We start from the raw sequence: 27,778 nt of genomic DNA, 5'->3' as shown, positions 1-27,778 counted from the left end.
ATTATCAAAGTAGAACTAATAAATTGAAATTGAATTGGTCATTTAAACTTTTATATACAAAATAATGTATTGTAAAAATGTAGATTCTATGGCTCTGAAAAGCTGCTGTGGCATGAAAATCTTTAACTTTCTCGGTTGTAAATGCACACACAAGGTATGTGCATCTGGCTTTCAGGCTTACATTCACACCCAAAACAAAGGATCATTGTGAACAAAGGTTGAGATATTGGAGTTGTAAAGTTTTCACACAACAGCAGCAATGTTGACTAGTTAACCGCCAGAACAATTAGCAATAAAGAAAAATAAATTAAAAAACAAAACACTCCCAAATGCTACAGACACAATCAAGAGTGCTCAGAGCTTTGTGAAATCTGCTGCAGATTGTTTGACGCAGTTACAAAATATTTAATACAGCACAACCCAGAACATTGGGGATCGTATAGTTGATAACAGGTGTGTGTGTGTGTGTATATATGTACTATATACACGCTGTTTTATTAACCCGTAACGATGAAACCCACCAAAGGTCAAAGGTTGACAGGTCAGTAATGAGGTAAGCACGCTGAAAAACTGTACAATTACAAGATATAAATTTCCCACCTTGTGTTTGAAACCTTGAAGCAGCTGATAATGAAATAGTTGTTGGATAATTTGACATATTTAAACAGAAGAAATGTTCTCACAACAATAATACCTGCTCACCTTTACCGTGTGCTTTCCTTCATAAAGGGAAACATGACAGGCCTGACTGATATAAAATAACAGATGAAGTTTTCACATCTTTACATGTTAATTTAGGTTTAAAGCTACATTTAAAGGAACAATCCGTGAAGAATGTTATATAAATGTACTAAATTGACATGTATTTTGTATTCTTATTTCCTTTAGAGGGATATTATTGTTGGAAAACATTATCAGCTGCTGCAAACCTCAAACAGACAGCCATGACTCATTTGTAACACTGCTTTGAACCCTTATAACTATTTTCCCTGAAAGTCCACAAACTGTTCTCCGTAACACACGGAGAGCTCTGCAGGTTTTCTATGCTCCCAAAAAAAATTGACACTTTAAAGGCATTTTCATTTCTCCAAAAAGCACTCCAATAATTTAATGGATTTTCAGTCTTCTGAAAGGCTCGGCCTGTGCTTTCACAGTCTTTTACCAAACAATAGGAGACCTGGAGGACACAGGCGGTAAAAGCATCAATTATAGAACAACTCCTTCCACTTCTCCCAACATGTAAAAGCTGTCAAACCCCTTTTTAGACAAGCAGAAATAAATTAAATCAAACCAAAAGGCAATCAAGAAAACTTAAATAAATCTAAATTAGAAGACTGACTCCATGCCACGTCTAGGTTATCCTCATAAAATGCTGCAGTTTGGGAAAAGTGGCTCATAGTGACTGAATGTTAAAACTAAAGCAAGTTTGGTGGAAACAGGAACAGTTGATGGGTTAACAAATTGCTCATTCAAGGTCATAGATTCTGTGCACTATTGGTTCTTCAATAAGTGGGCCTTTAAATTCTTTAACTAACACAGAAGTTGGTGGTTTTATTATGTCAGTGAAAAAAAAACAATCTGTAAAATCTGGAGGCTAGAGGTTAGAATAAATGAGCCCATCAGATTCATGTCCAGACGTAATATTAAAGGTAAACAAATATGTAACTGGTAACCAAGTTTCTGTGGTCTCACATCGTCCACAGACTTTATATGATATTTGGCTTTTAGCTTCACATCACTATAGCATCACTACATCTGGAAGACTGCCGACACCTGCACTGTGGAAACAAATTGACTGGACTCTAAGCACCTTGTCAATCCGTTTTTAAAGGAAGTAGGGGGATTTAGTTTTAACAGAAAGTGTGGCCAGTTGATTGAACACTATTTAATTTAAATTCCTGGCTCTAAGTATTCTGAGATTCAGATTAAACCTGAATGATTCACCTATGATAATATAACGGACTCTCCTTGACAGAAGATAATGCTCCTCGGCTGATTGGAAGGTCATGTTCAATGAACACTCAAGAGCGAGTAGAAAATTTGTGTAAGAAAATAAGAAAAACCTCTTCTCTCGAGCAGAGAAATGTATTTAATTTTCCTTCCAAATGAAGTAAATCATCAGAAATGCTCTCTCCAGGTCGAACGAAAAGTCAGTTATTCATCTGAGCCCCGTGAACTTTGGGTAATATTTATTAGTCAGACAGATTTTTCTTGTTATCTTCGAGGACTCCGGTGTTCAGATCCGTGTGTTCACAGTTAACTTGCCAAAGGAGAATTTGATGGTAAAAAAGGAAAAAAAAAAATATTGAGGTTCACATTGTCAGAAGAGAGAGGATCATCTCTTCTCAGGAGGACCAGCCGTCGCTGTCGGCCTCAATGAGCAGAGGCTCATCTGGGTGCACTGCAGCAAGAGGAGACACACACAACATATGCAACATATTTAATTTTTCATCTAGATCGCTGGCATGGATGTTTTCATATTGATCTGATAGGTGTCAGTGTGTTACAGTTAATAGTGTACTGTTAAGTGTACAATGGGTGTACCTCAAGGTTCTGTGTTAGGGCCCTTATTTTTTAGTCTATATATTAATGATCTTCCACAACAGAGTCGTGGGATGTATCTGCAAATGTATGCCGATGACACTGTTGTATACACACATGCAAAAACAGCTGAGTTAGCAGCTGAGCAGCTAACAACTGCGGTGGAAAGGATCACAGAGAGGCTTGACCAATCATGAACATGAAGGCATGATCTATAATGCAGACTTATTAAAGATTGATTTAGTTAGTGAGTTTAAATATCTTTATATAATATTAGATCCAAATCTTAATTTCAAGAAACATGTCTAAAAAATAATGAAAACAATCAAATACAATTTGGCAAATCTTTAGACACATTAAAAACGGTCTTTCTTTGGAAGCAGACAAGATGTTTATGCACGCAATGATCCTTTCTCACGTCCTCTTGTATCATTGTATCTTATTGTACCACATGTCGGGGGCGAGCTGGTGATACATTAAACCAGAGATTAATCAGAATTAATTTCAGCCTGTTTCATGACTCACAGGAGCTTTAAGAAAAATGCTATAAAAATATAACCAGTATTATTATTATTATGTTAATTTACCCGGTTTGTTTTAAAGGCCCTCCACTCGCTCTTCCACCAGAGATGTGTGCAAGAGAGAGGTCAACACATTCTACAAGCTCTCTTAGCACCTTAAGTCTTATTAATGAACAACTACAGTCCAACCTGAGGGGTGAGCGATGTGGCCTAAAAATGATATCACGATATTTCACAACATTTTGCAATAATATTCACGACGATATAAAAAAAAGAAAACTGAATAATGTTTTGTTTGTGATTTCAGGCAGCAGCATTTATTCATGCAAACAAAATAAAGTGGTTTGACAATTTCCCTTCTCTTCCAATGAGCTCGGGGGGTCTGGGGGGAAAGTTTGGCCATAAAAGGCCACATTTTGTTGCTTCTGGCACATTTTCAAACGAGCATTAGGCCCGTGGAATGTTTTAGTCCACTCTGTGCCCACCCAGTCAGTGTTCACGTTTGCATATTTTATTACATGACATAGAAAACAATGTACACTGCTGCAGCCTGCTACGACAAGCTGTGATATTCTTAGACTTTCTGACTTATTAATAAGAGGTTTCTGATCTGCCACTGCATCAAACGTCCCTGTATGTCATTTATTTTAATCAGTAAATAGCGAAGCTGCCCGCTTTACTACTCTATATATGGTTATGCTAATTATATGTTAATCTGTGAGAGAAATTAAGAAGAAAAGCAAAATTTAGGCTCTATAAAGGTAATTCATAGATCTGTTTTTTCATTAAGCCCATCAACGTCTGTGTGGTGTATTTGGAAAAACGTTTGAATGCTTAATGTGCAGGCGTCACGTCGCTGCCACCGGTGTTTTCTGAAGCAGCACGTGATGACGACGACGGCTCTCTGTGCATTAAAATGCAACTGTTCTTCTTGTCTTCAATTCTTTTGCTAATATCTATCAAACACTGACGTCTGCTCTCTGCTCTCAGCTGAGCGCCCCTGGCTCCACACACTCTGAGCATGCAGGGGCGGGGTTTACACGGACAGACGGACATCGCACATGCTCGTGTTGATTTAAAGCGGTGACGAGTGCTTCTAAAAATAAACAGGAAAAGCAAAACGCAACTTGTTAGCCGTAACTATTTTCTTGCAAATTACATGGTTGATATCACGATATGACACTTTCTTATCACTAAATTATACTGGTATAATCTGAACGATATGATATGGTACAGCCCTACCTGGTCTCCTCCTCAGCTCCACCCCCTCTGGCTCCAAAACGGTAGTACACTAACCAATTGGTGAGGTCATGGTGATTACAACCACTTCCTACAAAAAGTCTGATAAAATGACAGATTGAAGACAGGATTGTTATTTACCCAAAGAGAGGTATTATGGGTACACTTACTTGAAGCCCTTTTGCCCAGCAGGGGCAAAAATTGTGTTGTTTATTTGGTTATTAGTTCGACTATCCTCAAACATCCTCTCTACGGTTGTGGCTCCTCCTGTTGGGCTGCACTTGTACTATTAAGAACCACAACTACATTCTGGATCCAGCGCCCTCAAGTTTTTTAAGCTGTGTTTCTTGTTCTTTAGCAGCAGTGTTACTCACCATAATGGTTATACGGGTCAGAAAATTCAGATCCATCATCACTTCTGTATGAGCGGTCCGAGTCCTCTGAGTCATCGCCATCATTGTCGTCACTGTTGTCATCATCGCTGTTGCTGCCCAGAAGATCTGCAATCTGAGAGGAGTTTGAACAGATGGGACATGAGTCAAACTATAAAATCAAAATACACGCCCGATAAATGTTTCTCAAACATGGTTTCTGTCATTATAGTTAGTTCTTATCATGCTGATTTATGTCCAAGTGTTCATTTTTCTGACAAGTTTATTTTTAATTAGTTTTTTGATGCTGTCAAAATGATGATTGACAGCTCTGTTGACAAATACAGCTCCTGCAGCCGATCAGTTCCAGGTGAGCAGAGCGGAGGACGATCCGCGAGTGGAAACGTAACTAAAACAATCACTACAGTCAGTGAAGTTTCCATACCTGTGAACTTTAACCTCAGACCAACAGAGAAGCTGTTCTGCTGTTAAACATGCCGGCGTGCGGGATCCTTGCTGTTTTTTTCTGTAAGTTAATTGTGTGTTTTGGTTAGTGGAAGTGGCTACGGTCGCTTCACTCGCCGATCTCTACTGCGCAGACTCTGGCTCCATATGACGTCGCCATCGCAAGATGGCAGCGCCTATCACAGGGGCTATTTTGGTATCACATTCGTACAATGAGAGCAGATGGAGACGCGTCGTCCATCTATATATACAGTCATTGGGAAAAAGTAGAAACAGCTTGGACATCACAAGAAACATTCGGACAAGGCACTGCATAGAGAGTAAATTATTTAATAATATTATATATATTCATTTTTAGAGCCTTAGCCGTTGTGTTATCTGGAGCAGCTGTTACGTAGCCAGACATCCACATCACAAGAATATTTATTTCACATCATAAACACATAAAAACCGATATTATCAGACTAGACGTGAGGCTTAATTCTAAATGGTTTGATTAATTAGTTTATATGTCAACGTTCATCGATGCTTTCGTTAATGCAAACACATTTACATCGAACCTCCTTTTTGCAGAGTAATTTCAAAACCAGTGCAATTAATTAATTGAATTAGTTTTCTGCTGTCCAATGACAACACAGAGTTAGGTTCAAAATACATCAGTGTGTTTCTGCAAATAATGCTTAGTTGGGTAAAGCTAGAGAAGAATTTGTACGGATATGTCTTTAACTTTTGTTCATGTGGACACATAATCGTGAGAGAGACGATGTAACCCTGACGTCTTGTTAAAAGATAACCGTAATGTTATTCTCACTACTTTGCCAAAAACAAACAGCTCCTGCACATCAGAGAGGTGAGTAAAATGTCTTACCTCTTCATCTGTGGGTGAATTGGGCTGGTCCTCGTTTTCAGCATCATCGATGTTGGCCAGTTCCTCTATGAGCGGCTCTGTGTCCAAATCATCGTCGTCGTCGTCGTCGTCTGTGTCTGAGGTTTCATCGTCCTGGTCTTCGTCATCCTGGAGGAGCATCACACGCATTAAAGTTAGAATTTGTGCAAGAGTGTTTTGTGGTTTATGTTCTGAGTGTATTGAACATTTAAAAATGCCTTATAATATGTGTCAGTACTCCTATTGTGTTGCCCAGAATCATGATTTATATGATTACACAGGGGGCAGTGCGCATGCAAACAAACACCCTTGAATTGTTATCCTTTAAACTGCTGATTAAAATGTACTTCCTTCACCTGCCAAATACACCAACCACTCATTAATGTAAAAGCCAACACCATGTTCAGCTCTGTGTGTCTCACCTGATCGTCGTCTCCCTCCTCTGCCAGTTTCTGTCGCCCCACCTCGTACAGTCGACACACCGTGTCCAGGCTCTCTGTGTCCTGGTTCTACAGAGTCAGTGTGAGGAACACACACAGAGTCACTGTTTGTGGGGTTTCATGTGATTCTTTCTATTATATCAAATATGACAAAAGAACAAAACCAACTGCTCTTTAAGAACCGCTTATTGTTCAGTAATAATAAGTTAAATGAACAATGAATATGAAACAATTTGTCAACCGATTAATAAGTTAAAAATAATTAGAAGCAACTATGTTGATACTTGATTATTCACACACATTACACAGCCAGAAGTCTTAATTTCTTTAAACTGATAATCTTTAAGATCTCAGTTTTCCTCTCTTTGGCGGCACCTAATGGTGATAAAAGGCAACTGTGTCCCAAAAGTCCACGGTTGACTCCGGTTGTTACTCTTGATTTTCCTGGCTTACGGTCGCTTTCCTTTTCAGACTGGGGATCTTAGACTGAATATCTACACAGATATGAATTGTAGATGTGAATTTTATAACAATTTGAGGATTGTGCTTTAGAAAATCCTGTTCAGGGTGGCAGGGGGCTGGAGCCTATTACAGCTGTCATTGGGTGAGTGGCGGGGTTACACCTGGACCAATCGCCAGCCAATCACAGGGCTGACACATAGAGACAGACAACCTTTCATGCTCACACTCACACCTACGGGCAATTTAGAGTCACCAAGGAACCTAACCAGCATGCCTTTGGACTGTGGGAGGAAGCCGGAGTACGCAGAGGGAACCCACACATGCACAGGGAGAACATGCAGACTCCACACAGAAAGGCCCACTACGTCTGAACCGGGATTCAAACCAGGGACCTTCTAGCTGTGAGGCGACAGCACTAACCACTGCACAACCGTGCAGCCCTGTTTAAAAATGTTTAATTCAAATATTTTAACTCTTAATGTTACGTGATTTTTATCACCGTTAAACACGCGCTTCACTGGACTTCCATGATGACAGAAGAACATGCCCACTGTTTAGGACACTACCAAGACCGCATTAAAACAGGTAAGATGGAGATTCAAATTAAAGTACCTCAATGACAGCCAGGTAGCAGTCTTTGCTGTCGGTACACAGGTCAAAGATGTTCCTCTTTATGTCCACTGTGGCTGAAGAAAAGACAAAGACGTAATTAAATTCAGTACATTTAAAAACTGAAGCCGAGGACAATTAAAAAGAAACATGTACCTAAGAACAGGAATGTTTCAATCAACTTAGTTAAAGAGAACAATTCTACCATTAGGACACTCCACACAGATTTTAAGTCCCAAACACAGAGGATTTACTTTTTTCCTGTTTAAAAACAAAGTATCACATGTGCCTCATCCAGGACGTCCTCAGCAGCCAATACACATGACTTGACAGTGCTTTAGAAATTAAATATTATGGCAGACCAATGAGCTTAAAGTCTGCAATAAACAGGAAGTGCATCCTACCAATGGGCTTGTAGTCTGTAGCGTCGAAGGTTCTGAAGGACGAGCCAAAGGGACTCTTGATCTGCTCGTCCATGACGTCATCCTCATCATCGGCCTGCAGCATCGCTGTGGGAGACGCACCAAAACATGTACGTCACTGAGCATTAAAGATGTCTGTCACTGTGTCGATAACCAGGGAGACACACAGAGAGCAAGAGTATAAGTCTGTAGTGATGAAAAAGAGCCTCTCGTACCTCCATACATGATGGTGGCGTTGCTGTTGAAGACCAGTCTGCACTGGTCCAGGGCAGGGACGGTGTGCAGGAGGTGGAAGGTCCTCAGGTCCCACTGACACCTGCTGTCAAGGCTCACAGACCAAACAACACTGAGGTGTCGAGATTCAATCTGACAGAGGGTACAGTGAAATGGATGTATTTGTTTCTAATTTTCATAGTCGCAAAGCTTGTGTTTTTATATCTCTAGCCCTTTTCCCACTGGTCAAAAAAACAGCTAAACTTGCCTCAAGGCGCTAATTTTGTTGGGAAAGGGGCATCTATCTCTGCGAAATTGTTTTTATAAAAGCCGGCTAGAGGTCAGAGGATACAATCTCAGTGTTGATGATGACCTCCAGGCCGTTGGGATGGAAAACCCCGCTGATGTTCATGTTGAACTTGTCAAACTTGTGGATGGCCCGAGACGCCCGCACGTCCCACAGCACCCCGTCGTTCAGCACCAGGTCGTCTGTGGGGCTGAAGGTGGCACAGTTCCTCTTGTAGTTATTGGCCAGGGCGGGGTCGTTCAGGGTCAGGCTCTTCTGACCTGTCTGGACGTCATAGATCTGCAGCGCAAAAAGGAAACATGATATTAAAAAAATATAAATTAAAAACTGATGATTTGCATTCCAAAAATGAGGAGAGACAAAGAAGATTAAACTTAATTACTTAAAAAGAAACAGAGAAATAAAGGAAAGAGGTAGAGATAAAAAAAAGAGTCCACAGGTTATGAACACTGAATTATTGACGGCTAAAAGAATAGGGAGATGTTACATACCTGTGCGACTTGGTCTTTGGTGCCGATGACTCTGTCCTGAGAGAGTTTACTGAACTCGACGTAGTTGTCGTCTACAAATGAGTGTCTGCGAGAGAGAGCAAACAATTCAGCAACACACACAAGCAATCAATACACCATGAAAACACCTGTGTCCAATTCTGTGTGTGTGTGTGAGAGAGTTTTACTTCCTGCTGAAGACACCGTCTATACTCCACAGAGCAGAAAGGGGTTCGCTCCAAGGAGCAGAGGTGAGCAGCAGCTTCCCATCCTGGAGGACAAACACAAGATTTAATATCTTTTCACTGAAATAACTTTCATTCACGAGAAAAAAGGGCCCAATCAATTTTCAGATGTAGTCATTAGGGCTGAACATGAGTTCTGGCGTTAGACGTCAGTATTGGATCAATACACAGCACAGAGTAATCACAGTTTAAACATAAACATAAATGTAACTGGAGTGATGCTCGTGTTTTATGGAAGGAGAAGGCTTCTGTGACTTCTCTATGTTCGTTTAAGACCCTCATTCTTTTTCAGACTGTTTTTTGCAAGTACGTCTTTTTTGCCTCCCTCGTTGTCATCTAGTTGAATACATTTTAATACACGAGACAGATAAGACATATTTAGGAGTGACGTGCCATTTTCAGTTCCTGCAGGAACTTTTTTAAATTGCGTTCCTGCAAATTAAAAAAAAATTCTACCAATTGCCGCAACTTTTCCACAAATTTGGCCAATCATCGTGTTTCCCTGCAAGCGTGAAGCCATGTACATCACCAAACTCGCTTCTTTGATATTCAGAATATTGATCCCCTGAGGTCTGCAATGTTGTATAAACATTGAGGGAATCTTTTACTATATCACTTACTTGTTTCTGATGTTTGCGTCAGAGCTAGGGATGCACCGATGCATCGGCTGAACATTGGAATCTGCTGATATCAGCCGTGTTGACAGACATCGGCAAAATGCAATGTTTTTATTATATAACTGCTTTAATTGTGCAGTAAATTAAACTCAAGTATTTATGTTTTCAGAAAGATTTTTGTTAGGCTACGTAAGCTCTGAAAAATGTTCGTACTACGACCAGGTGATTCTAAAACAGGCTAAAGACGCTTTCAGGCACTTATTCTTTTTTATGTGAAAGAAGCTGAAAAAAAAAGACGTATTGTGAATTTAAAAGATTGAATTCCTGCTTTCTCAAAGAGTCTGATGAAGGCCTGAATACATTTATTTTTTTATAACAAAAGTTAATTTTGGTCCCTTATCCAGACGAGGGTATAAATAATTACAACAATTGGAAAGCTCTATTGGAAAGCTCTATTTCTCTAGTTTATGCAGAAAAAAACGTCTTTCTGTCAAACCATCGAGAGTCATGACGTTCTAAAGACAACATGAAATTGTGGCCCGTATACGGGCCCGTGTTTCTCAGAGGGTTAAAAACCAATATTATCTGACAATATGTAACAACTTGTGTTGTGCTCAGCTTGCACAAGAAAGAATAAGGAAAATTTCTGGCTTTTTAGCTGATAAATGCTCTGCTACTTTTAGGTAGAGCAGGTTAATGTTTAGTTTTTACAGCTGTTACTGTCAAAACAGCATAATAAGAGCGCTGAGAGTCACCGAAACAAAGGGCTGATAATCTTCTGCAGATTCATTGCTGACACTTCCAATATTTATAACATTTTCATAACAAAACGTGCCTCACAGTTTAGTAGAGAAGATAAAAACTGACGTTGTTTTTTAATCATTCTTTTCAATCTTGGAATAATTCCTTTTATAAAATGACAAACTACATTATTTGATGATTATTTAGTTTGCTCCCCGCCTGTCAACAAACACCACAGCGGGCGATTTGAAACGTGTGTGTAAACATACCCTGGAGGGTTCGAGGTGTGTGATGGCTGATATGTGGCAGGTGCAGCTGGCCTCCTCCTGACCAGAGAAGACATTAAAGACCTTGAGGTGACCCGAGTAGGTTCCCAGCATCAGATAGCGCTCGCGGGCTGAGAAGGCACAACAGGTGAAACCGCCCTCGTGGAAGATCGACATCGGACGAAATCTGAACGGAGATGAAAAAGGTGAGAGGGACAAAAATACCACGGGAGAAATGACAAATATGTAGTCTATATTTTTTGCCCAGCTGTAAATTAACTGCACGCAAAGATCAGGAAAGACCTCCCCACACACGGTGCGTCACGGCTAAAGCTTGATTACCTGCTGAATATCAGTTCTCTATCCAGACACCCTCTGTCCACACCTCCGTATTTGGGGTACAGCACCCTGCTCCCCAGGCGGGCGGTGAAGTTGGGCGATGCCTGCCGCTTCTGCTTGGGTTCAGGGCAGCGGTGGGGGGTGAAGAGAGAAAAGGGGGGGCAGGTGGTGACAGGATTGGGGCAGCGGGCGTGCTGTTCCCTCAGGTACTCTGTGATGATGCCGTCGAGGGTCGGGGGGGGCAGATGGTGGCGCTCCAGCTGCTTCTTCATGGCTGGAGTCTAAAAAGGGAAGAAGAACTAGTGAGTTCGTCCTGAGCAGAGACTGTGTTAGTTTGTGGAGTGACGTTTGAAGCCTAAAGGTCAGCTTGGTTGAGTTTTTTGAGGTCCAGAAGTGACCATACTTAGACAAGAGGGTGAATAAGCATGTCAACACCTCTATCCTGGTTCACAGGACATTAAACTACGACCTGAAACTCATTTGGAAAAATGTTCACTGATATGTTCGCTCTCTTCTGGCCACTAGAAACAATGCAGGTTTAAGGCACTCTGGCATTGGCTTCTCTTTTCAGACAGCTCCGCCCCTTCTATGGTCCTGAGTGTGACCCCCACCAAAAGCATAGCCTGCTTTATGTACTGTTTTACTCTAACTGGAGAAGCCCCTCACTGCAATGTGCAAGTCGGGGCGGAGCTCAATGTGGGCCGAGTCAAACGTTTGACTCTGCCCTGCGTGGACCGTGGTTGCTAATAACTGAGCCCTACTGGTTGCTACACTAACTGGTTTCAGTAGGCCACCAGTTTCTGTGTTTACTTAAAGGTCTAATCTTGAAGATTTCAGTTGCCTTCTCTTTAGCAGCACCTAGTGGCAATAAACGGTAATTGCAGGAGTACACTTTCCCAATTCAACCAGATGTCCACGGTCGGCTCCAGTTGTAACTCTTGATTTTCCTGGCTGACGGTCGCTTTCCTTTTCAGACTGTTTGCTTCATCTGAGTGTCGAGTTTGTTTCTTTTTCTTTGGATTTTCACTTCTTGTTGAAGTTGTATCTGTAGTCATCCATCTTTTCTTTGTTTGTTCAGCCATAGTAGATTACTGTTTACTCACAACACTTGCAGAGAGCGGAAAAGCAGCCGCTGAGCTCCGCCTACCCTCTCTGGCAGACCAACCACTGCTGGCTGATGGAAAACGCGTCACTAACTGGGCGCCGCTTGGGATTTTCTCATCGCACCAGACACCCAGTCTGTGATAATACTATATACTGCAAATGCAAAGGCTTTCATCAGTGGGCCATAGGCTCAATCACCATCGTGTTACCTCATTCAGAGATAGATAGTAGAGATTATACCTTTAACAGCGCCCGATTCGTAAAAGTAATTTCTAGACCCCATGAAAGCAAAACCTAAATATTTATGATCCTTCAGTTTATCCCCGACGCTACCAACTACCTTGTATCTCTTTCATCCTGTTACCTATTACTCACCTACGTCAACACTAAGTAACATTTTGTTTTGTGCTGAGCTAAAACAACTTTAACCCTGAGCCTATGTGAGGAAATATAGGAAACATATTTATTAAGATCTTTTATCGAAAATACGGTTTTATCGATGGCTACCTTAGAGTCCACTTCCATTCTATTCCATTCTACACAAAAGGACAGAAGTCTCCTTTCCTGTCTGGTCTCATACTGTCGGACCTCTTTTTCCAATCAGTGGACTCTCCCCCTACTGGTCATGAGAAAGAATGCAGGTTTGAAACAATTCTGCTCTGCATCACTCTTAAGAGCAGAGGCTAAGTCGACTGTTTTATCTGTGTGTAAAGCGGAGAAACTGGAAACGGACATTTCTGCCTCATGAACATTCGGACTGATTTAGTGAAAAATAATAATCATTTTGTGCAGCACACCGAACACGAAACAGTTTCATCTTCAATAAAAACATAAAAAAGTAAAACAAAGTGTGTAACTGACCTGTATGAAAGCACCATGATCAGACTTCTGTTTCAGAGCGCGAAGTTTTTTTCCTGAGTTGCACGGGGTCGCTGGGCGTTCCCGTGTGAACAAAATCCGCCCAACCAGATGTGAGCCCTGTCCATGAGGTGCGGGATGACAGGAGGGGGTAGGAGGAGTGGGCACGGCTGAGGTAGACGAAGAGGAGCATGAAGCGTGAGGAATTATAGGGGAACGAAAGGGAGTGGTGGAGGAGGAGGCTGCAGCGGCTGAGGACACGGGAGAGTGTCCGACACGAGCTGCGATCCCACCAGCTAACCGGCAAGTCCTGGGGATAACCGAGGAGGGGGGAGGGGTGACACCGGAGGAAGAGTTCGGACAGTGGGACGCTACGGGTAGATTTGCCTCTTTAACAAGTGTGTGAGCTGTGTCATTGAGCCCTTTAGTCACCAGGTGGTTTCTGATCAGCATGAGGAGTTCCTTCTCAGAAAAGGTGATCCGTGACTGGGCGACCACATTCGCCTTCTGCAGACGAGCCAGTGAGACGTCGGTACCCATGAGGAGAGGCTTTCCCGACACTCGCTCGGTCAGCTCGGCGGCATATCGGCAGAAACGGACGTGCTCGCTTCGTTTGTCCTGCAGGACGGGCTCCTTCATCAGCTGCGGAGGTAAAAAGAATATCAGTATTTTGGGGGTGAACAGTATACATTTTCTAAATGTTATCTGCATCTGGATCTAGTTCTGCAACTGGGGCATGTTTGTGGCAGTGGTTCAGGTCGTGTGCTCACCTGTTGAATGTGGCTGCTGGTAAAGAGCGGCAGTTTGCTGATGATTTGCCTGATCGCTGAGCTGCGGGAGAGTCCAACCAGAGCCTTGCAGGCCAGAGATCGGATCAGGTCTGCATCCGTGATCGGCATCTTCACCGACAGCAAAGACAGAAGCACCTGGAGGATACGGATATGAGAGTGTTGATCTGTAGCTGTGAGCGCCCACCCCTTTGTGTTTAGTTTGCTTAAAAATAAATCTGGTCTGAATCAAACAACCAATCAGAATTAGCTTTCCACGTAACTAGCCAATCACATCGACTCTGTACAAACTAGCCTCATCCGGCTTCCACGTGAGTTGTGTCAGCAGCACCCACGCAGAGGTTGTGTCAGTCAGGAGCCATGGTAACTTGCTTTAAATTTCCTGTACCTTCTTTGCCGACAACGGCATACACTGCTAAAGAAGCAAAAAGACGGAAGGGGGAGCAAAAAGCTCCAAAGAGTGCCTGAAATAAGAAGAGGGATCAGACGAGAGGGAGTGTCAGGGGCTGAAGAGAAGCGATGCAGAGGCTGCCCTGTTCCTTCCTGACAGGTAGCTCTTACGGTAACAGCTAGCGGTAGCACTAAGCTCCAACGCCTAGAAGTTAAAAGGTCGTCCACACCAAGAATCATAACAATAATGATAACTTTAGTAGTATTTGAATTTTGCCAGTAATAAAGTGTACTTAATAAACAGTGTCTCTCCTCTCTCTCTCTCCTGGCCTCGGTGCTGCAGAGAGACGCACCGCACAACGGCTGCATGGCACAGAGATACAGAGAGGCAGAAGGTTTTTTACATTGGAATGTTTGTGTTGCTTACTGCCACTTTAAGAAGCCCCGCCCCTATAAGCCCACTTTCTTCTGGTTGGTCAGCTCTCAGAAGCCTGCTGAGGCTGCACTTTGTGACGTCACAAAGTGCAGCTGTGTGAAACCTGGCGTTCACAGACTGAACTGAGAAGCCTGGGGATTACTCCGACATACTTTCACCTACAGATTTGAAGCTTCACCCACATTTAGTCTGAACATCCAACATTGAAACATTTTATACGCTGTATGTCTTAAAATGTGAAACACAATACCTCCTCTTTAAATGTTATCCTCCTTTCTTTCTTACCTTTATACCATTGTTGTTCTGCACCACCTGCCACATGTGGGAAAGCACTCTGTTGTGGGGAGCGGGGGGGTTCTTGAGGTGGAGGGAGGGCCTAAGGGGGGTGACAGCAAAAGCACCCACAGTGTTCAGGCTCTGGTCTGGGGCGCACACACAGTTATTTATGACCTGCGGTGGGACAGGGGAGAAGATGAGAGGTGAGTTTGGGGTGACAGACAAAGAATTTGAATTAGACTGTTGCTAAAGCTGGAATGTGCCGAGCTGTGTTTCTCTTTAATAGATTTATATAATAACTCAAACAGCCCCTCTGCCTCATATTGTGTTTGTCAGAAGGGATTTTACTCATTGGGGAAAGCACTGAAACTTTGTCAAAATGTCTGCAGCTAGCTAAAAGATGTCAGTGTGGCAAACATTATCTAAGAGTCCTAGATCTTCCAGAAAGGGAAATGTAAATTCCCACAGAATGTCAGCAGACAAAATGATGAGGAGGTAACGTCACGTAATATGGTGCAAAGAAGTTCAGCCAATAGCAGACGGGAAAACAATTCCAAGTCTGTTTTTCTTCATGTGCACAAACTGACCTGGGAAGACCCGCTAATCAATGACGATTGTCTCTTTTCCCATTGCCAGTGAAGCATCCTCCTTTTTGTCTCTTTTCTGCTGCGTCACCGTCTGACGTCACAAACGCGCCGGAGACAGGGTTAGTAACCAGTGAAGATGTGACGGTGGTTAGGTCTTTATTGCATCTATTACTCATTCAGCCTGTTTATCATCCTATTAACTCCAACAAATTTGGAACGATGTTCGAACGCTGCTCGGACGGAGACGGGCCAAATTTGTAGCTGAGATGACGAGGAGTCGCAGAAGTTACCGACGGAGCAAAGCATTGTGCCAGAAAGGGTGCAGAGATTAGACATATCTGCTGATGCCGATATGTCATTTTCAAGCCATAATCTGCAGATACCGATAACGTGCCGATAATATCGTGCATCCCTAAAAGAAAGGTCAATAGATCACCGAAGTTATGACAGCTGATCCTGATAGAAAGATTAATGTCTACTTTACATGTTATGGCAATCCATCCAAACCATGTTGGACCAAAGGAGTGGGAAGGCGGACTAACACAGCCAGACTGCTAGTGTGGCTAACAAGCAGCATCAGTCACTGATTAAAGCTGCTTACTTGTAGTGCAGACTTCTGGATCTCAGCGTCATTGACAAACACTTTGCCCTCTGCGACACCCAGAATGATGCTCATACCTGCAGCACACAGAACAGTCACACTGAGGTACATCCACAGAAACAGATCAAAAGGCTGTAAAATCTCAGTTAAGCAGAACTGAAAGTGAAAACAGAGAGTTTTACTGACCCACAGTGGAGACAGGGGAATTGGTTTCATCCAGAACCTCCACAGTGTCGGCCAGCACCAGTTGGACTTTCGGAACCACCATCAGGATGGCTAGGATGTCCAGAGCGTAACGCACTGTATCACTCCTGGACAGACAGACAGAGAGAGAGAGGCAGACAGACATTGAAGAAAAGGGTCACTTATTTATGTTTGAATGTGTCAATATGTTTTAAAACAGAAGAAAACAACAAACTACCAGGACACATGGAAATATGTCATTATTGTTACTAAATACTGAATGTGCGCATGTTTGTCTGACTTTACCTGCCATAGTAAGTCCTCCAGTCACAGGCTGCAGATATGAGCTGCAGCATCAAAGGGACACAGGACAACTTGTAGAAAACCTCCACTGGTTCCCAGAAGAGCTGAGGAGGTCCGCACTCGATGAGAAACTCCATCATCTCAATGACCTGCTCTCTGGTGTATGTGTAGGCCTGGAACAGGAAGCCACACACTCTTATAAAGGATTTACAAGTAAGAGGATGAACACACTGTGTGTCTCAAATGATCAGAAATACAACAAATACCTTGTAAAATGGCTGCTGGGGAACAATGGTACCTCCGTCTGACGTGTGCAGGGACTGTTTGACCTGTTCCGCCTTCACTGCCAGGTGAGCCTCAAAGTACCTGGACAAAGTCAAAGATAATCAATTCATGCTTTGTGTATTCGGTGATGCCTGGCGCTTAAAAGTGCTCAAGGTATAATGAGCACTGCCTTTTGTTGTTGAAGCCTACGGTTAAAAAAACAAGAGCAGCTCGCTGCGCCTTTTTTTTTCTACTATTGTTTAAGCAACCACCAAATCATAGCTGTCATTAACCTAACCGTTATACTGTGAACTGACAGAAGGCCCGCCTCTACATTCATCCAATTGGACAATGAGAAATAACGCCCATGACGTCGGGCGCTTTTCTGCTTTGAGTTGAAGTTTTTTCATATCGAGGCGCTCGGAGCGTTTCCTCAAAAACGTGAAGCGCACAGAGCGGAAAAAGGCGAGGCGCTCTGCAACGCAAAAGCAGCGCGCAAAAAGCCTCTCATTGAAAACAACTTTATAAAAGTTGCCCCCAGCTGCTAAAACGCATTCTGTCTGATCGGGACCTTACCCTACAACTTTTAGCATTGTTGGACATTTAAAAATGTATATAATCTTGTGCTATATTTGACTAATAACTAAAAATGTAACTGTTAATAACTAGAAGGAAAACTGGCCTCTTCACCTTCAAGCTGGGACACAAATGTTTGTAAGTAAACACTACTTATAGGGCGCATTTAGAAAACAGACTTCCAAAGTGCTGTACAATGCAAACTTAAAAATGTGAGAAAATTACAAAATTAAAAACAATATAAACTGTCTTCTTCTTCAGTGCTTTTATAACCTCGTGTAACGGAGCGTCACGGCAGCAGCGTTGCACCATGTTTACAGTTTACAGGCAGGTGACACTGAGACTCTGCAGCTCAGCGGTCAGTTCACTCTGTGCTCTGGTGAAGAGCTGCACTAATGTGATATCAGTCAGACTTTTCCTGTAGATTAGTCGTGAAAAAACGAGACCCTGGCGGAACGAGCAACAAAGAAGCAGCTTAACATGTTTCTCTTAATTTGCCGCACAGTTGCACGCCCTGTGATGTGACTATTGCACATACATCGCAATTGTGATGTTTAAATGATATATTGTGCAGCCCTAACTGGAGCCCAAATACAAGTAACTCAGTGTATCATAATAATGAAGACAAGAGGAGAAAAAACGATTATTGTCTTTTTCTAGATCTTACAGATTAAATGGCTGTTTTGAAGTTGCATGAAACAGGATTGGACCACATTCTTTGTTTAAGTTCATAAGTCGGTAGAAGAAAACCGAAGGTATTTTCGAGGCTTGCTTAACATTTGCTAATGTACCAAAAAACAACCTGCTGTATGTTAACAGAAATACTGTCAAGGCCTAAAATAAGGACTTCTGTTATGTTATCAGACAGTCCTTGATAGCTGCTTGGCAGTGTTACAAAGTGGAGAGTTTACCAGATTTAAATAAAAGTATAGCTGTGCATCGTCTGCATAACAGAGAAGAGAAGAGGACCAAGTATTGAACCCTGGGGTGTCAGCCAAGCAGCTGAGCTGACACAATAGCCCTTTTAACACTGCGGTTCCGCCTCAGCGCTGTAACAAAGCTTCGCCGTCATGCAGCCTTTGCCATTTTACGTTGGACCAAGCAACGCCAGCGTAAAGCCTCCGCAGTGTGTGTTTTTACAGTGTTCCAGTGTTGTGGAAGAAAAACGTGCGTGAGGTGTAGACAAACAAACAGAGCAAGCTTCAAATACACACACAGCACTGTTCTGCCCTGCCGGCTCCACTGTTTACACAGACACCGTGTCTCTGTTACTACCTCCGATGCCGGCTCAGAGGCAGAACGACTTCACCCCGCCATTCAGCCTCCATGTGTTCTACAAAGAAGACGGAACCTAAGAGAGGCGTAATAATCCCGCCTTGAACTGGCAGTGTAAAAGGGGCTACTGCGACCAACTTACACTGACTTGGCATATATTTGTTCACATCTACCCTTCTAATTAGCAACCATCTATCCCTTGCAGTACCTGCGCAGGGCCATGCAGGTGTGTTTGGCTGTCTGTCGGCTGGAGAAAGTGAAGTCATCACCCAATATGGACGTCCTGTGCTCTATGTCAAGGATCTCCAAAGTACTCATCTACAGGGAGACAAGGAAATGCAATTAGGACGTTCACAGCAGGGATAACAATGGCTTTAACAATATCATAAATAAGAGGACAGGTTTCGTACTGACCAGGTTGACCAGCCTGCGCAGGCCGTCCTGTTCGTCAAAGAGCTGCAGCATCGCTCTGAAATAGAAAGAGATGGAGAAAAAAAAGGTGGCGTGGCAGACGCCTGAAGCGTGGGACGACTCCAACAGCCACAGAGCGTAGGACACCATGTCTGACAGCACACCGTCTTGGAGGGTGCACACCTACAGAGGTGGAGAAAAGGACACAACCGCTCATTCCCAGTTTAACAAATTCAGCTTCAGTCTGTTCAAGCTGTCTCCGTTTGTAGTTATAACATGAAACTTTTCACCACACTGTCGGCATCCAAAGAGATAAATGTGGTAAAACATTTAATCAAAGGCTTAGTAGGAGCTAAAATTTAAACCTCATCTTCATCCAAAGGTCTTATACTCAAACCAGCTGTGTGCGTCTCTTTCCTGTGAGTTTAACCTACCCTCTCCAGAGAATCCTGATTGTATGCCAGGTAGTACAGGCAGAGTGAAACTCCAATTGCTGCCATGGAAGGCCTCGGGATCTCCAGAAGTTTCTGCACTCCTCCGTGAGCGATGAACTGCGCTGCAAACTTCTTGTGGAGGAGCAGCGAGGCGAGATACTGAGAGGAGAGAGAAGGGATCATTAACATCACACAATTAGAAGAGAATTCAAATTAAAGAGCGCTCGTTTCTATACAAGGAACATTCAGGTTTTTTTTTCTTCCGTCAGAAAATATTTGTCTACATTTGTCTGTTACATAAAGTGTAAGCACCTTGGGCAAATGTCTGTTCATATGTGTTTTATTAAACGTGCATGTTGTCTATTCATTATGTAAGCAGGAGTCCGTTTCCAGAGTTTCAGCAGCATCCATCAGCTGGTTTATAGTTAGGTTTGTAGTACGAGTGAGGTGGCTGTTACATTTCTTGACTTCAGCTGTATTTTGTCGCAAAGACTGAGGTCCTGGCTCTCATGCTATCAAATTATCACTGTGCCCTCTGTTTGTCAGGAGGTGTAAGGACTTTCTCCCACAGCACTGATCAATTTAAAGACAATTATATCGGAGGACATATACGCCGATACCGACATATCTGCGAAGTGCGAAAATCGGCAGACCGATGAATCGGTAAGGCTCTAATTAAAACTTCGTAAAACCTTTTTCATACTCCGTTTAATTTAACTGACATCGGCTTAAAAGTGATGGGAAACAAGAAGAGACAAATAAGGCCGCCTACAATTACTTTATAAGTACATGAATCGACAGTATTTCCGAGCTGCATAAGACAATTATTCCCAGTAAAAAAGCTCCTGTGAGGAACTTTCAGAGTGTGTTGATTTTGGCGCCCCCTGTGGACAAAGCCGTACCTCTTCTCTCTTTGCTGATTTTTTCCTGTAAATGCTTAAGTGGTTTTTAACAACAAATCTCCTCCTGCTTTCTTTAACACTCATATGTATCACTCTATTTACATTTTTGCCCTGGAAAATGTAAACAAAGGCAGCGAGCAGTTAATCACTTCGTCTGACACCTACCCGCCGTCAGCAGCTTCAGGCATCAAAAATAACTCTATAGAAATAATCAATCTTGTCGCTGACGGTCTGTTTGCTTTTGTTGGTCATACAGAGTCACCAGAATTAATTTCACTCTGTTTCATAACCACCAAAAAACTCCTCACAGGAGCTTTAAGCAATTATTATAATTAATCAAAGGTTAATATTATTAACTGCTTGAATTTACACTCCCACAGAGAAAGCTTCAACAGGCTCCTGTAGAAAAATTCATTGTCAAAAGAATTACACACAAAAGAATGTATATGTTGGTACACTATGTTACTAGTCACTTTGTACGAGAGGCAAGACCTTTATAAATGAAAATATAGAATCTAAGTGCCTTTCTTTCTTTTTGAGGGAACTGAACTCGATGCTTTTTAAGACTTTTCATGACCTGACTTTCTTGGCTGGGCCACCGTAAAAAAAATGGGTTAATAAATGGACAATTTTGTTGGTCAATCTAATCTGAATGGAGCACAGTCCCACCCACAAAGGTTCAGCTTATCCTTCACACACAGACCTGCTCCTCTGTGGGGAGGAGCTGACAAGCTGACTGAAGAAATATCTGTATATTTACTGAATGTATTTTTATCCTAAAAAACAAATCAACATTACTTCCTCATATATCCATGTTTTTGGTGGCTTTCAGTGACAACAGTCTTACCAGGAGGGCATCATAGGTGAGCTGGACATGTTTAGTCCTCCTCAGGTCTATGTAGTTCATCAGCAACGACCGGGTGTCCAGCTTCATGAAGACAGCAAGCAGCTGCACAAGGGAGAAAGATTGGAAGTAGGTTTAACTAGACCCTATAGGAGAAAACTCTGTCACATTATTCAACACCGAGATGACAGCATGATTTGGGATAAACATCCAGCTCTGGAAAAAAAAAAGAGACCACTCCAAATGTTCCTGAAATCAGCATCTCTCTCTACTTGTCACGGTCAGCCCAATCCAGATGTGAACCATCATAAACCTCCTGACTGTGATCAAGTGGAAGGTGGACGGTCACAAGACATCGAACAAAGCCGAGCTGCTCCAAGAGTGGCCGAACGTCACCCAGCAGCTCTGTGACAGACTGGAGGAGAGCATGCAGAGATGCATGAACGCTGTGATTAAAAACCAGGTCCACCAGATATTGATCTCTGATCTCTTCCCGAGTTAAAACTTTAGTATTCTGTTGTTTAAACAGGAAGTTGTTTTCTTTGCATTTTTCCAGCTCTGAAAAAAACATTTTTCCTGCATCTTTTGGTTTTATTTAAAAGGTATAATTGTAAAGTAGGATTTTCCTAGAAAAATAAAATGCAGACTTTTACAAATATAAAATAATATAAATCATCACTTATGGGCCTCTATGCGTGTGTGTTGGTGAGTGTGTGTGCAGACCCTTGTGAGACCCGGTGGTTAGCATGCTAGCGCAAAGGTAACCGCGATGCTGTCGGTGTTAGCTCGGCCGGGTGGGCATGTTCTCGCACGAGAGAGTGAGAGTGAGCTTCTTGGGACGAAGAGCCCAGGAGGAGGAGGGGCCCAGTTTGAATGTGTTGTTGACAAAATGCAAAGAAAAATCGTACTTATTAAACCTTTAACCAGTCGTCATTTTCTGCAAATAAAAGACCTCAGTGAGAATATTTTGTTTGGAAGTAGGAGAAATGTTGTTTACAGTAAAACAAAGGTTCATTTTACACAAACACATAAATAGCAGAACCAGAGAAAAACATGTTTTTGCAGTTTCTCCAGAACCCTCTAAGTATTTAAACTGGTCAACAAATGTGCCTTCCTTCATATTTCTCCCCAGATATCCAATGGAAAACAAGTTGCCTTGTCCCGTTTAATCCCATTTAACCTGTTGCATTATTCTTTCAATAGAGACTTAACACTTCCTGTATCAAGATCTATTTCAGAGACCCAGCTTTAATCGAACTACTGGTTCTATTAGAGGAAACTGTGAATTTGGCAGCCCATTAAAAGCATTCTGTGGTTTGTGTGAAGTCTCACCTCCTGGTAATCTCCGAGCGGTGTCAGGTACTGCAGGATGAGCCTCTGCTCCATGGCCGGGCTCAGCGGCGACAGGCAGTATTCGGAGCCGATCACCATCGAGCCTATCTCAGACCAGGAGGAGCTGTTGGCTGGCTGGTCGCTGGATTCGTCTCTCTCTGCGTCCTCCTCAGCCCTGCAGGAGGAGGAGGTGAAGTTGAGTTTCTGCTTCGCCTTCCTGCCGTTCTCCTTTACTGCTCGTCTTCTCCCTCCTCCTCCTCTTTCTCCCTCCCTGTCCTCCGTCCCCCTGGAGGCCGGGCTGGCTTGGTAAACAAAGTCTGGGAGCAGTCGGGTGGAGCTGGGTCCACTGCTGCTGCTGCTACAGCCGCCATTTTTCAGGGCCGAACCGAGCTGTGACAAAGGTTTGGAAGTGGCCTCTGACACTGGCCTCCTGCTCTCGCCGTCTCCCTCTTCCTCCTCTCCCTTATCCTCCTCCTCCGTCTCGTCTTGCTGGTCTGTTGGGATGCTTGAGGTTTGGGTTGTTTCAACCTGAGAGTCGTGAGGTAGATTCTGGGGAGTGATGTGACTCGTGCCCTCTTCACTTTGCAGCTCATGCAGGCGCTTAATCATGATTGGCACCTGGATGTTTGGAGGTAACAGATGACATTATTATCGATCAGAATATGTAACATTACATGTGCCTAAAAACAGAGAATGTTCAGTGAAATTCATACGTACAAATCTACTACAATCTACACCTACTCTTATTGTATGTCACGTTTTCAGCTGAACATCCAGTGAGCACAGAGACAAGTCAGAGATCAAAGATTCTGCTGCTTCTGCCGAGTTTTATTTAGACAAAGATGTTAAAGTACGGTGTAGGATGTGTGTTACACCCACCAGCTGAGCGTTCTGCTCTCGGTAGCCGACCGCCACTTCCTGGTCGCTCATGGCTCTGGCCAGCAGGCCCGTGCTGAAGACGCACAGCGGTCGCTCTGCTTCACGAGCCCAGGTGAACAACATCTCAACCAGACCTTCCTGTCAAACACACACACACACACACACACACACACACACACACACACACACACACACACAAACACACACAGAGATTTGACTCATTCACAGGTTATCATAGACACATTAAGAAGCGCTGGTAACACTTTCCTTATGTTTAAATCAGTCACCTTGCATGATATCAAAAGCATGCTGGTGGTTTAACAAGTTAAAATAGTTTCCATGTAACCACCGACTTCTTTAAAAATCCCTGTACTGTGCAACATCTCCAACAGGAGAGCCATTCTACTCGTCTCATCTTACCTTCTCCTGGAAGATGGCGGAGGTCTCCAGACCCGGCATGATGTTCTGAAGCAGACGACAGGCCGCTGTGTTCAGGCTCAGCTCTCTGCTGGTCATTATATACGTGTCCAACAGCTGGAGAGCAAACACACAAAAACTAAACAACCTCTCTGCAATATTTCAACTTCATTAAGTAATGTTCATAAATACAACAGGGCTGTACCCGGACCACGTTTCTTTGAAGGGAATCGAATTGACAAAAGCTTCGTGTGGACTTGTTCCTAATCTGCATCATGATGTTGTTATTACAGCAAACTTTAGAGCCGTTAATTAAAGTCGATCAGAAGAAAATCAGACATATCTGGAGAGGTGGGGGTGGGGGGGGGGGGGTAATTCGCTTCACTTTTAATCTAAACAGACGGTCGCTTCTCAAGATGCTGACTGGACAGTAAACAATGCGGCGCACGGAGAAGGAAGTCGTTTATCGCTAACCGCTGGCTAAACCGTACACGCCGGACATGTTCACCGTTGGTCCCAGAGGCTGTATCGTCCTCAGACTGTAGCCGACGGGCTCTGAGATTACAGTGTCACAAATGTGATGATTTGATCATTTAGTTTTCTCTGTTCTACACCTTGTAAAGGTTTAAATATCTCCTCTGAATATGATTTTGGACTTTTGGTCTGATAAAGCAAGAAAATTCAGTTTAAGCTGTGATGGACATTATTCACTATTTTTACAAACCATGTGACCAATCCATGCATTTAGAGAATCAGGCAGTTAAATGTAAATAAAAATAAACATTAGTTGCACATGTTTGTAATCTAATATGTTATAATAAAAACATGGGAAATGAAACACACCATTACATCTAAAAAATAAATCTATTTTTACAGATTTACAGTTTGTCCGTCTGAAATCAAAACTCAGACACACCCAGACTTCACAAACCACATCAAACATTTCAATCCAAACATTCAGCAGTCCTCACCGCATTAGTGAAGTCATCGTTCATGAAGATCATCTTCAGGAGTTGTCCCAGCATGCAGCCTGGGTCTGCCCGGGCTGAAAGAAACACACAGCAGTCAGAAAGTGAAGAAATCACTGCCTGGAAAGTAAAGGGTTAATAATATTAAAAATAATTTACAGCAGGTGTAAATGAATGATCACCTGGATGACGGTCATCAAATGGATCAGGATCTGCTTTGTAATAATATTCAGTCTCCCGTTCAATCAGCTCAGATATTCTGCAGAAACATGAGACACAGTCACCTGATTCAGATACATACAGACACAGACAGACAGTGAGGTCCATCCTCGTCTATCCAATCAATTAAAATACTGAAAACAGACACATCACTACTGACTTTGTGAGGACAGACACCAGTTGCTCTGTGGTGCCGTGCTCTACTTCCTCCCATTCGTCCAGCAGCTTCCTGAGATCGCCCTTAGCATCAGAGGCCGTCGCAACAGCCATGGCAGCCGACACCAGAGCTGACAAGGCGGACGACAGGACGGCTGATGGTTCTTCTCCAGGGGAAGACATCGCTGCCTACAGACCAAGGAGAGGAAGATGAGGAGGGACAAGTGAGGAGGAGAAAAGAGGAGAGTAAAGAGTGCAGAAAAGAAGAGAGTAAAGAGGAGCAGGAGGGATAGTTTAATAAAGGAGGTTTCATTACAAACAATCAGCATGTGCATGTTTCCTATAAGTCATAGGTTGTAGTTTGTTTGCTCCTTCGTAGTTAATTGTAAAGTTGACTCTTTTGTATTTGTGATTTTTACACAGGATGAAAAACTCCGAATTTCCTTCCTTTACAATAACGATTGTTAAGGTCACGTTATGCAGGAAAATAACCAGTCGTCTGACATGATGTCGCTCACTTCAGAATAAAACTGATTCATCTCAGATGTGCAAATGAAAAGACTGGACACGCTACATTAGCAAAATGGTGGCCAATAAAGTACAGTTTGAGGTGTAATGAAAAAATGCACAGATACAGATATATAAACTGATGAGCCCATAATATCGATCTGAGAATATGGGCCTTCTGATATATCGGTCGGGCTTTAATATCTTATGGGGATGCACGGTATTGGATTTTTTGCCGATATCCGAAATGCCGATATTTTCCAACACTTTTTGCCAATTGCCGATTTCGATTTACGTTTTTTCCCACTTAATTGCAAAGAACATCAAGTCTCCCCTGCAGAAATAACAAAATACAGTGTGTACTGTAATGTACACATTCACTGGCCAATATAAGAAAACTATTTAAACTTAGGTTATGTACAACATGCCATGTTTGCCATCGTTTCATCGGCAGAAATGTTTGGAGCCATTATCTGCAGACATCGATAACATGCCGATAATATCGTGCATCCGTAATGTGGAAACCCTATGACTCCAACAGTAATGGCTTACTCTGAAATGGAAATGTTTAATGCCGCTTAGAGAATCTGAAAGGTGAATAAATACAAATAATTGTTTATTTTCATCTTATTGTTGTTGTTACAATCATAAAGGTCAGAGGTGAGAGTAGAAACATTGAAGATCAATGACAGTGGCTTCACTTTATCCGTTACACCTCTGTTCTATAAAATAATGTTATCATTGTTATGTTTCCTTATACTTGCAAGCATTTGTCGATGTTTAGATAACACTGGGCTGCCTGCTTGAGATGCTATAAAGAAGTATTAACGTAAACAATGACTCTGTGTTAGACTGTGAATCCACAGTAACAGGTGTCCTCTGGTCAGGACAGCTGCTGCCCAGCTCATCAGCCGCTGCATTGAGGACACTCTCTGCTCGGAGCTCAGCTAACGCGGCAAGAAGGTGACAGTTAGCAAACTAAGCTAACTTTCCTTCATTCACGTCGCTTTCTTCGGTTTATTTCTCTCGAGTTATTAAAAAAACCTACACATTTGCGGCCCCAGGTTAACTTTATAGCGATTTAAAGTGGTAAAAAAGTCCCGAGGAGTGACAGCAGCAGCATGTTGACAGTCAGTTGCCTCATGTCAGAGTCAGACACAAACAGCTTCAGCTAGCAGGTTCACCGTGAGTTTTAAATGTTAGACTGTACTCACCTGAAGACAAGCTTCCTCTGTGTTGTGCTTCTCACTCAATTACGTTTTGGTAGAAATTCCGCAATAAAGAGCAAATGAAACAACGCTGACATACAGACGTTTGAGAAAAAAAAGTTTCACGATTATTTTCAAACTTCTCCCGGCGGCTGCAGGCTACGTCACAGAATGACAGTCGACGTTTGATGACGACAGGCGCCGAACCTTCTGATGGGACTTGTAGTTCAAATTACAGTAATCCTTTCTTTTTAATCTCGTTTAAGTGTACGACAATTTATCCTGTTATAAATGTTAGAATACATCATTTTCTTATTCGTTGCTGTTTATTACCAATGCAGATAGAACCTGTAAATTGTATTTTCAGAAAATGAATCTTGAATCAAGGTTGATTTGAACACATCTAACTGGCTTCATAAGCAGATGAGCTAGAGTATTTTGGGTCAAACTATTATTTCCAATGTCTACAATGAACCTTTACACCCAAGTACAGCATTAGCCATTCCAGGGACTAGAAACCTTTAAGACTAGAGTCTAAATGTGAGGGCATCAAGTAATGGAACTTATGGCCTAATGGGAGACTGAAGAAATAAAATCAAACTGGCATCATCACAATATAATTATACACTTTGATTTGTTGTCTGTTTGTTAAAATGAGGATTAATTATGCGACACACTTTCTGTCAAT

General features: G+C 42.6%; 1 protein-coding gene across 1 annotated transcript; it reads right to left on the bottom strand.

Annotated features, from left to right (window-relative positions):
• LOC138605511 (DDB1- and CUL4-associated factor 1-like) lies at nt 1-27,205 on the bottom strand. Its single transcript, XM_069677818.1, has 30 exons — nt 27,097-27,205; nt 25,380-25,564; nt 25,183-25,259; nt 25,004-25,077; nt 24,036-24,149; nt 23,616-23,753; nt 22,737-23,354; nt 21,408-21,509; nt 19,659-19,817; nt 19,228-19,407; nt 19,022-19,131; nt 16,965-17,064; nt 16,702-16,871; nt 16,399-16,523; nt 16,213-16,289; nt 15,034-15,198; nt 13,905-14,060; nt 13,138-13,776; nt 11,176-11,453; nt 10,837-11,020; nt 9,153-9,235; nt 8,968-9,052; nt 8,522-8,755; nt 8,172-8,265; nt 7,939-8,043; nt 7,538-7,611; nt 6,446-6,532; nt 6,006-6,152; nt 4,676-4,808; nt 1-2,401 (listed from the first exon to the last, which is right to left on the bottom strand). Exons 2-30 carry the CDS (start codon nt 25,556-25,558, stop codon nt 2,346-2,348), a joined length of 4,743 nt encoding a protein of 1,580 aa, XP_069533919.1. The 5' UTR covers nt 25,559-25,564; nt 27,097-27,205; the 3' UTR covers nt 1-2,345.
• Between the last annotated feature and the right edge of the window lie 573 nt (nt 27,206-27,778).

The sequence above is a fragment of the Semicossyphus pulcher genome, unplaced genomic scaffold (genome assembly GCF_022749685.1).
Source record: "Semicossyphus pulcher isolate SPU_LCO1_2020_fin unplaced genomic scaffold, fSemPul1.0.p SCAF_3, whole genome shotgun sequence".
Lineage (NCBI taxonomy): Eukaryota > Metazoa > Chordata > Actinopteri > Labriformes > Labridae > Semicossyphus > Semicossyphus pulcher.
Note: the sequence above shows the minus strand (reverse complement) of the source record. Positions and strands in the feature narration are given on the sequence as shown.

Bases quoted from the DNA above. Each gene is read 5' to 3' on its own strand.
- LOC138605511 (XM_069677818.1), bottom strand. From the start codon at position 25,558: ATGTCTTCCCCTGGAGAAGAACCATCAGCCGTCCTGTCGTCCGCCTTG. The intron at 9,236-10,836 runs GTATGTTTACAC...TTTGTCCTCCAG, and splicing joins CACACCTCGAACCCTCCAGG to GATGGGAAGCTGCTGCTCAC. The intron at 7,612-7,938 runs GTAGGATGCACT...TCTTTTCTTCAG, and splicing joins TACAGACTACAAGCCCATTG to CCACAGTGGACATAAAGAGG.